At 47.8% G+C, this 10,782-nt stretch overlaps 1 protein-coding gene across 1 annotated transcript in view; it reads left to right on the top strand.

Annotated features, from left to right (window-relative positions):
- The first annotated feature begins 5,112 nt into the window (after window positions 1–5,112).
- CDYL2 (chromodomain Y like 2) overlaps window positions 5,113–10,782 on the top strand; it is a 169,952-nt gene continuing 164,282 nt past the window's right edge. The window contains exon 1 of the mRNA XM_045439822.1: window positions 5,113–5,528. Coding sequence (XP_045295778.1) covers window positions 5,505–5,528 — 24 coding nt within the window. The 5' untranslated portion in view covers window positions 5,113–5,504. The remainder of the gene's footprint in view (window positions 5,529–10,782) is intronic.

Here is a 10,782-nt window from a genome sequence, read left to right as displayed (position 1 = left end):
TCTTGTCTGTTTCCTCACTGTACTGTAAACTTCGTGAGGGCAAGGCGTAATTTGTATTGTTCAGTGAGAATAATACCTAGCATGTTGTACTGGATAAGTATGACTTTACTTCAATTATTCTTATTATTGAAGTAAAATATTTTTCAATTAATGCTAAAAATAAAGTTTAATTAGTAACAAGAGCTTCTGTATGGCTTGAGAAAAATATTCCTTTTGAAGGTTTTGATTTATTGACTTTCTATAGGAATCTTGAACATTCAAGGATATTAGTGATACATGTCAAGTTTGAAACTGGCATTGGTAGGTTTTTTAAAAGGTAATTTATTATTCATTAAAATGTTTATTTATTTATTTTGAGAGGGAGAGGAGAGAGTGAGAATGTGTGTGTGCACAAGCAGGTGTGAGCAGGGGGAAGGGCAGACAGAGAGAGATGGAGAGAGAGAATCCCAAGCAGGGTGATCTGATCTGAAATCAAGAGTCGAATGATTAACTGACTGAGCCATCCAGGCACCCCAGGTATTAGTAGTTTTAACAGTAATTATAACAAACACCATCATTCAGCCCGTATTGTAGTGGTATGTGCTTTGCATGGATTATCTTATCTAATTCTTAAAACAGCTCTATGGGGTATTTATCACTTCAATTTACAGGTGTGGTGGGGTGATTTAAAAATATGCCTACAAATTCTTTGATAGCCCTCCCTTTAAAAGGTGGGGGCCAGTTTGCCTCCTCTTGTGTTGGGGCTAGGCATAGTGGCTTAGTTCTAAAGAATAAAATAAAATATGGTGGAAGTGACAGTGCTTAGCTTCTAAGATTAGATGCCCAAAGCCATTGTGACTTCCTCCTTGTACTTTCTCTGGGATCACCCAATGTAGGTCTTAGTTTTCTCATCTTTAACATGAGTGGTGTGGACCCGACATCCGTAGTCGTATAGTCTGATGTGCCACAGATCGCCTCTGCATCAAACAAGGTTAGCATGGACCAACGCATCAGCTTAATTAGGGGCTCTGTTCTAGAAAGACCTGAAGCTTTGGCAGTTTTGCTCTATTTTGTTGGGTTTTGGGGACTAGATGAAATGGTGTGAGGTACTCAAGCAACGCTGTTACAAGATCTGCATGGTTAGGAGCTGAAGCTCCTTTGTGTGGGCACCATCTTGGAAGTAGAATCTCCAGATTCAGTCAAGCCTTCAAATAACTGCAGTCCTAGCCAACATTTTGACTGGAACCCCAGAAGAGACTATAAGTCAGAAATTAGTGATTTCTGAAGCTGCTCCTGAATCTCCAACACACAGACACTGTGAGATAAGAAAAACCTTTTGTTTTAAGCCACTAGGTTTTGGGGGTAGTTGATTGTGCAGCAAAAAATAACAAATACATTTGGAAATGGAAAGACAGAATGGTTAAGTCAAGAACCTCACAGCATCTAGCCAGTAGTGGTGATGCAAGAATTCGAACCCAGGCCTTCTGACTCTATGGTCTACATGTTAAACCACCATACTATACAGGCGGTCAAGATCCACGTCTCAAGTCATTGTCACATTGTAATCCGCTGTCAGGGCAGTGAAAACAATCTGTCCTTGGCTATTAAACTGGCTGGTCTTGCTCCATCGCAAGGTCATGTTCTAGGCAGCCACTGACCTTGCTTCTACGTCCTCATTCTGCCCCAGGTTTGTTCCTCCAGATAGTGGATGTTTATCTTCCCACTATGCTTTCTCCTATTCCTTTGGGCTTCTGCTCATCCCCACTTCCAATCATGTAATTCCGGTAAAGCTGCCAATCAAGGTCCTCTTCTTGCCCCATAGGTGGGTGTGTGAGTTAAGCTGGCCAATCACAGAGTACTATCAGTGACTGACTGCAGTAATTGGGCCAAAACAAGAGCATATGATCTACAATCAGCCAAGCAGAGCCTTTGCCTGGGAATTTTATGTGTTATGTTATGTTACGTTATGTTATGTTATGTTATGTTATGTTATGTTATGTTATGTTATGTTATGTTATGTTGTTATGTTATGTTATGTTTTATGTTATGTTATGTTATGTTATGTTATGTTATGTTATGTTATGTTATGTTATGTTATATCCTGTGAGATCTTGAATCCAGCCAACCCCAAGAGCAATTCTAACCTTTTGTAATCTGTGTGAGTCAATAAATTCTTTGTTTTAAATCAGTTTGAGTTGAGTTTTATCACTTGTCCCTGAGTTATGAGTAGCATGAAGAGCTTATCCCAGTTTTTGGAATATTGTAGGTATCTTCCATTCTCCATGAGCAACAATGGGTCCATGTCATCTGAAGAACCTGGAGCAGAACTTTCCATTGGTTGGGTCAACCTTCCCACAGAAGATGAGGAGCCTTCCCTTCATCCTTCAGGAAGCATCTGGCTTTTCTGGAGGCCAGCAATGGTCTGGAGGCAAGCTCAAAATAGAACAATGTTATGACGGATGGGTCTCTCAGTCACTCAGTTTAAAACCTTAGTCATCTCTGTATCCTTTCTTTCCTTAGTTGCTGACCCCTCCCCCAACTCCCAACACATACACACACGTACACACACATCCTGTTAGTCATCAAGTCCCGTTGATTTGGATCAAATGCTTTATGGAAGTAAGTGGAATAACCATAATGAAAGTTGGTGGCTGGTGAGGTTCTTCCTTGCAAGTCCAGTTTTCTTCATTTCTATTGCCACCACCGTGGACCACGGCAATTGGTCTCCCTGCCTCTAACCTCAACCTCTGCAGTCCATTTCTCGTATTTCTTCTAGAATTTGTCTTCTAAAGCACCCTTTTGATTGCCACATGTTTTTGATGGATTTGCAAGTCTTCACCAGTTTTCCACTGCTGACTTGCTAAATTGCAAACCTCTTAGCTTGGCATCCAAGACTCTCCATGACTGACCTGCATTTGCTATCCAATGTCCTATGACCTCCACGGATCAATCTTCTAGTTTTCTAGCACCCCTCCCATTGTGGCACTGCCTACCGCCTACTCTTCCCTCTTTCCCAAATTAAAACACTGTCCTTCCTTTCCTATGAGTCTTCAAGATGCTTTTCAATTCTACCTCTTTCATCAGCTATCCCCTGAGCATGCCAATCCACAGTGAATATCCTCGTCTGTGAACTCTGTAACAATTGCTGTCTAGACCAGGGTTTTTCAAAGTGTGCTCACACTCCCAGGGAGCATTTGGCCAGCACAAGTCAAGTTTTTGGTGTTTTTATAAAACTACTGATTATATATTCAAATTTGGCTGAGCAGATTATTTCCAAACCCAGTTTCTTTCTTGTCTTCTACTTCCAAATTACATCCTCATGCTATGGTGGCACGTTTATTCCCAAGTACAAATTAAGGATCATTAAAATTTGTTTTGTGACCTACAGATTGAGAGCTATTTATTATTGTTATTTAAAACCATAACCATTGGGAAAATAGTATGAAAAGGGCAGAGACTTGCTATAACTATTTCTACAGTTTTTAAACCAAATACACTTTGTTATTTCCACACACTCACCCTTCTCCCCCCCCCCCCCACTGTTTTAATATGGGATTTTAACTAGAAATTGGTATAAAATCTGTTGTATTGGCATAGCCTGACAAACATTCATTGTGTGCTCACTCTCTGCCAGGAATAGTGATAGATGCTTGTGATACAAAGATAAACAAGCCCCTGCAGGAAGAGGAAGAGTTTTCCAGATGGATTCCATGTGGAAGGACATTCTAGGCAGAGGGAACAGCATATGCAAACTCACGTATCCTAGAATGAGCCAGACGTGAAAACTTTGTGGTTCAGATTCTAAGAAATTTTTTTTTGAAATGAAAAATTTGATGTCCTTTAAAAGTCTGACAGCTTCTAGATTAAACCCTTTCTCTTTGTCACACATTCTCCTTCACCATCTTTCCACAAGGGCAGTTCAGGGTCCAGATTCAGACACGAATAACCTTTATTGAGTTCTGTTGCTATATGCCATTTCTTATACACATAGATCCCCTATTTAATTCTGACATCACTTTAGGTGTTTATCACCATTTCCAATTTAGAGATGAGTATAGCGACATGTCCAAAGTCTCATACAGAGGAAATGAAGGAGGAAGGATGTGAATTACGTCCATTTCTCATCTGGAGAAAGTAACCAACTAGGCATTTTGGGGGCTGGGATGTGGAAGACCTTTCTTCCGAGTTCAGAACCGCCTGTCTTCCCAGGTTCTGAGTTAACCGTATCTCTTATAGAGAGAAGTCTTTAAACAGAAGGGAGACCATTTATCCAGGATCTTGGTAGGAAGAGACGACTTGATTAAGGAGTTTGGACTTCAGGGAGCTTCTTCAATACCTCGAGCTGGAGCCTGGCACATAGTAGGAACTTCTCTGTGTGGCACGACTGAATCCTCCTCACGTCTGTGAGGCTAGTTTCTCCTCTTGGATTCAAAGTCCCTTGAGGGCAGGGTCCCGGTTGAGCCTGTCTATGGACACCCGTGTAGTTGGGTAGCCTGGAAAATGTTTGTTGAGTAGTGGATGAGTGAATGAATGGGGGGAGGCGGCTGTTGAAGGGAGGCCACGCCTGGCTCTAAAGACTTTCCAGGGTTTATGGGGTGCTGTCTTGGCGCCTCTGTATGGGCCATGTCGTCCCTCCTCCCTGGGGCCTCCACGTCTTACAAACCAGACTGGAGGGAGGGGCTATGTAGCCGGGGAGGGGCTGCAGAGCCCCAGAGGGGCCAGGTCTCCCGGGGTGGCGCCCACTCCCTCCCTGGGTTGGGGGTGGTAGGTGGGGGGTGGGGTGGGGTAAGAGGTGAGGCCCCCGGTCGGCTGAGCCCAGCTGGGGCCCCTTCCCTGCGACCGGCCACCGCTGCTCTCTACCTGCCTCCCCGGCCGCCCCTTCGCGGCCCCGGGGCCGGGTGCGCCCGGCGGGCACCTGGCCGGTCACCCCCGGGGGGAGCCCCGCCGCCGCCTCCGGAGCCGGCCCGGGGCGGCGGGGCGGGCCCTGGCGCTCCCGGACTCCGGGACCGGTCCCCCGGGGCGCGGCCGGGCAGCCGCCCCCGCCCCCCCCTCCCCGGGGGCCGGGCCGGGCTCCCGGGGGGCGGGGACTCGCCCAGTGGCAGCAGCGTCCGGGCCGGCGGCGGGCGCGGGGCGGCTTCCTGCAGGCGGCGCCGGGGCGAGCCGTTGCCCGCTGCAGCCACCGCCGCCGGGTCGCCGGGTCGCGGGGGCCGCGGCGCTCGGGCCGCGTCGGTGCCTCCCGGGCGCGCTGCGCGGCCGTCGCTGCTGCCCGCGCTCGTGCCGCCGCCGCCGCCGCCGCCGCCGCCGCTGCCGGTTACGCCAGCCCCGCCGCCGCCCGCTCTGATTCTGCGCATAGGCAGCCCCCAAGCCTGTCATTCTGCAAAAACACAGTTTACTCAACACACCACACACACACTCACACACACACGCGCGCACACACACGCGCACACTGGCCCCCTCGCGCACACGCACGGAGGGCGCGAGCGAGCAGACGCGCACACCCGGCGAGCCAAGTTCCGCAGCCTGGCATGGCTTCTGGGGACCTTTACGAGGTACGGGGACGCGGGGGCGCGGCCGGCCCCGGCCCGCGGGGCGGCGGGCGGCGGCGGGCGGCGGGCGGCGGGGACCGGGCCGGGGCCGGGGCCGGGCGCGAGCCGGAGTTGCCGAGCCCGCGGCGGCGGCGGCGGCGGCGGCGGCCGGAGGGCGGCGGGGGCCGGGCGCGCCTCCCGCCCGCCGCCCGCCCGCCCTCCCGCGGCGCCCGCGCCCGCTCCCTCTTTCTCTTTCTCTCGCACACACACTCTCTTACTCCATCTACTTTGCGGCCTTGGAGGGGAAGGAGGAAGCCGGGCGGAGCCGGGGCGGGGGAGGTAGCGGTCCCGGGGAGGTGTTTCTCGCCCGACGAGCCGCCTCGAGTGCAGAAAGTACAGGTAAAAGTCGGCGCCGGACGTGCCGGGAATGCCGGGGGCCGCGCGGCGGCCGGCGAGGGTGCGGGGCGGGGGGTGCGCGGCCCGGGCTGGGCCGGGGGCGCGGGAGAGGAGGGGGGCGGGCGTGGGAGCGGAGCCCGGCCCCGGCCAGGCGGGGTCCGGGGGGCTGGGGGGAGACTGCGTGGGGGTGGGGGCGGCCGGGTGGGGGTACGGGGGACACCCGCCAAACCGCTCCCCGGGGCCACCAGGCCGTCTCCCCCCTCCCCCCACCTGCTGCCCCCGCCACGGGCTGGGAAGCCCTCCAGGCCGGGGCGTGGGGGCGGTCCTTGCGGGTGTCGTGCACGCCGGGGGCGAGAGGGGGCGCTGCAGAGGGCCCTGTGTGGAAGGGAAGAGAACATGGAAGTCAGAGGTGGGTGGTAACATGTTGCTGGAGGACGTGGGATGTGAGCCGTGCTCTCGACACTCTGCGTCACCCTCAGTGGATACCTGTCTCCGGGTCCACCCAGGTCCACACAGGTAGTGGCCATCCTGGGAGACTTTGAAAGCGTCTCAAAAGTGGTCAAGGAAGACGTTAGTCTGGCATCTGTGAAACAACGGAGGAATAGCCGTGGCCTCCGGGAGCTGGGTCGTAGCTGGCCCTCGACACAGCTGTTCCAGCTTTTGGGTTCCCGACAAGTGGACAGAAGGAGAAATGAGTCCCACACCCCGGGGAGAATGCGTTCAAAACGGTGTTGGCCCCAACCAAGATGGGTGTCAGAATAAGGAAGTTAAGAGGCCAGACGTCTTCAACCAGAAGGCCTAGTGATCCTCCAAGAAACCAGCGTCACCGCTCAGCCTGGACCTATGCTACCTGCGCACGAATCTGTGAACCCTAGCCCTGCTTCTCAGGGCTCCTGACTAAATCGAGACGAGCACCTCAAAAGGGTGAAATTAACCTAGTGGGTAAGAAACTGCAGAAGTGATTCACCCACGAGAGACTGTAGGGGTGATTCACCTACCATGAGCTTTTCCCCCTGGGCCCTCTGGGCGGCTGAAGCTTTTCAGATGGTAGATTTGCTGGCTGCAGTGGGAGAAGAATGGAGAACAGGCAAATTAGCTCTTGGCGTCCTGTGTGACCAGGGTCTTTGGAAGATTGTGGACTTGGTGAGGCCCAGTCACGGACCACCAGCCAGTGGGCTCAGATGGGACAGATGGGTGATATTGGAAGTCTTTGAAAGAACCTCTGCAAATTGACCTCTTCTTAGCCCTATTGCCTTCCTCATCCTTTTGCTGATAAGGAAGGTGAAGTTGGGTAGAAACCTGGTGAAGAACTTTGGCAGATCAAGGCCAATGCGTGGTGCAAGCACTTGGGTCTGTTTCAAGATGGCGGAGCAATTTCTGAAACCAAAAGTTGAAGCACAGCAGAATGGGAGGTCTGATTGGACTTTCCTGAGTATCAGCAGCACTGTTAGGATATTGGTCAAGAGTCGATACTGTTCAGGGGCAAAACTGGACTCCTTAGGAGTATGGATTTTTCTGTCCACTGATACTGAGTCAACCTAGAGATACTCCCATTGCCTGAGTGCATCCTGAAGGTGTTAAGAGGATGTATGATGAGCTGTCAGTATTTCTCCATTTAAAGTTTGGAACTTATGAACCTTCTGGGGATAATTTCTTGTTTAATGTTCACTTGAAACTATCCTCCTTAACACTGGTAATCATAGTCGGTTAAGGGGAATTTTCACACTGGCCTTGGAACTATGTTAGCACCTCAAGAGTTCTTACTGGAGAACAGGACAATAATAATCATTACCTCTGTGACAGTAGGTAATTGTACTAGATGTAAAATAGTTTTCCCATAGCTGATTATTGGCATCATTGTTACTAAAAGGGCTAAATTGCATTACAAGAGTATAACCAGTGTCAACATTTTCGTAGTCTGTGTCTGTGTTATATAACCTATACTGAAGAATTTAATTTGTTGTCCAAATTTAGCTTGAAAAACAATTAAGTGCTGGGAGCTGTACATTTCTAGCATATATATTTCTAACTGTACATTGTTGTGTGTGTGAAAAATAGGATGTTGATTTGAGGACAGATCTTGGAATACCTAGTACGTTGATTGACCTTGAGAGAAAAAAAAGAAGAAAACTGATCTTATTCTCATTTATGGTATTACATTAATTGACTATTATATTCAAGTATATATAAAATGGCTTCTTGTAACCTCTAAGAAACCGCATCTTGAGTGGGCTGAGAACTATTATATTTGTAATTGATGCACTGTACCTGTGTGTCTACTGACATTATCCTTGACCTTTTGTAGTGCAGATGTGATTTGGGTTGTAGAGATTCTTCATATTCTCTTTGGTGCTTCAGATAATTTAAAGAGTAAACCCTCCTCAGATAGATTTTTTTTTTTTTATGGAATAGGTACAGAAAATGAAAAAATGTATGCAATGGCACTCTTCATAATGAGGAAATACAGAGTCAAGCTCACTTTCCAAAATTTTGGACCTTGACAGATGGTTCCACTTTGTTTCCCCTGTAGAAGACTTCTCATCTCACCAGAAGGTGTGTTGTAGCCACCGCCTATAGAAGGGTGATCTTAAACATTGGTTGATCTTCTTAGAGTCAGGTATCTGGCTACAAGATGAAATGCGAATCCTGATGCTCAGGTCTACATTCTGCTAAATATGACGGTCATAAAGCGGCAGTCTGTGAACAGGTTTGGGCTATCTATTTTTTTTTTGTGTTTTTTTTTTTGCCTCCACAGTAGATAAGAAAAATGGACTTGAGTACCTTTAGATGGTACGTGTGATCTCTAGTTTGTCATTGGCCCAATGCTCCCTGGTACCGCGTACCCATTCTGCTTCACTCGTATATTACTTACCTGGCTCCAGCAGGCATTAGAGTTTGCAACCCCAGAAATTTAGTTAACCTATTCGCTAAATGTTTGGGTATCAGGAAGACATAGGGAATTAGGAACCTGGTTCTCTTGTCTTGTCCCTCTCTGTGTCCCTAGCTCCTTGCACATTCAAATACTTGTTGACAGAGTCAGTGAACAGAAGACCGAATTAAGCGTGGATAAAGTACCTTGGCTGACCTTTCTTATCCTCATGAGTGTTACCTTCTGTTCTCTTTTCTTCCCCAGCTTGTGATCTCTCAGTGGTGGCAACACCATGTGTATGGGTAGCTCTTAGTTCTCCCTGGAAGGAAGTGTGGCTGAGTCTCTTTCCCGAGAGCCAGTCTGTTATTCATTAGAAGGATTGATCGCATCTAAGCTTCAACCATGTGGCTTTCCATGTGGCTGTTGGGTGGTGTTTTACACCCCCTCCCTTGTGATTAGCTGACAGTTGTGGAGGCGGTCTCTCTCTACTTCTTGGGCAAAATTGTTCAAAGAGAATGCTGTCTGTCTGTAGACAAAGTCAGTTGTGGCCAAGATGAACTTGACAGTGATAGTTCCTTTTGGGTTTGTCAACATTCAGTTTATGTATGCATCCCAAGGTTCTATCCTAAAAGTGGGAAATGTGCCCTATGTCTTGTTTTTGGGTGGGGGTGTTGATAGGCATGCATGCACCCGTCCATATCTAATATATACGTGTGTGTGATTGTGTGTATGTTTGTGTGTGTGTAAATACTGCGTTTCATTCCAAATAAGATAAATAATAATAATAATAGGTTAATTTTAGTTTTGTTGAAAGGAATTTACTTCTGTTAAAAATCAACTCTGCAAAAGTGATGACCATGGGCATTTCTGCCCTCGTGTTCTGCAAAATCACACACTAAAAATATGGGAAGATATGGGCTTATTGGGAAAATAGGATTGAGGCAGACTGCTGAAAACTTATGGAACTTTGTAACCGGAAACAAAACCAGAAGTGACTCTAATAAAAATACAGCTTGGTTAAATCTCCACCTGGCTGGTGTTTGCCCTCAACAGGTCAGTCTATCCTTCACAGCATTCAGACTGGGTTTGTACCTCCCTTCTCTCTGTAGGTCTCCGAGGGCATTTGCTTCTAAAAGACACCATTTTCATCAAAATTAAATCCTCCCCAGAGCATAGCCCTCGTCATTCGTCTCTATTGGGAGAAATGTTTTCTTAGCTTCTTCATCTGTAACTTCTAGCTTCGCCTGGCAGGTTAACATAGTGGAAATCATAGTGGTTCTTAAAGCCACAGTCTGCTACCACTCATATTAAAGGAAGGCACTGGAATGCATTTCCAGCTTTGTTCTGATCTTCATACATCATCCAGTCTTTCTTTTTCTCTGTGACAGGGCTTTCCCATGATGGCTTCAGAATATTAACAAGCTAGGAAAAAGAACTCAAGAGTCAACACAACTTACTTGTTATACTGACATCGTTTCCCTATTTACCAATCATACCTGAGGCAATTCCTGTCAAACGCGTAGTAGCAGAATAGGTGATCAGTGATACAACTTCTCGAATCTCTGTACCAGTGTTAGAAGGGACAGATCTCTGCAAAGAAAATTTATCGGTTCAGTTGAATCGATTCACCTGGTGAATATTGAATGGAAGTATGATTCTCCCATCTTTTGAAAGTTATTTTAAATTGTCGTCTGTGGGCAGATACCAGCTTATTTTCAGGTAGACTTTTATGTCAAGTCATTCTTCATTGCATAAGATCATTTCTTCAGGGGATTAAACTGTCCTTGAAGGGAGTTTAGATAGCTCCTTGCTAAGGAATGTTCAGGCATGGTAGTTTTCAAAGATCTGACATATTAGAGACACACATTTAGAGTCCAAAGTTATAGGTCTTTCCTCATCTCTTGGATGGTGTAGACAGGTATAGATGTGGCTGAATTCATAGCACAATCTTTCATTTGTTCTTTTTATATTCATAGAACACCAAATATATGGCACGCACTAGGGAAATGGTGA

The sequence above is a fragment of the Leopardus geoffroyi genome, chromosome E2, assembly GCF_018350155.1.
Source record: "Leopardus geoffroyi isolate Oge1 chromosome E2, O.geoffroyi_Oge1_pat1.0, whole genome shotgun sequence".
Classification (NCBI taxonomy): domain Eukaryota; kingdom Metazoa; phylum Chordata; class Mammalia; order Carnivora; family Felidae; genus Leopardus; species Leopardus geoffroyi.
Note: the sequence above shows the minus strand (reverse complement) of the source record. Positions and strands in the feature narration are given on the sequence as shown.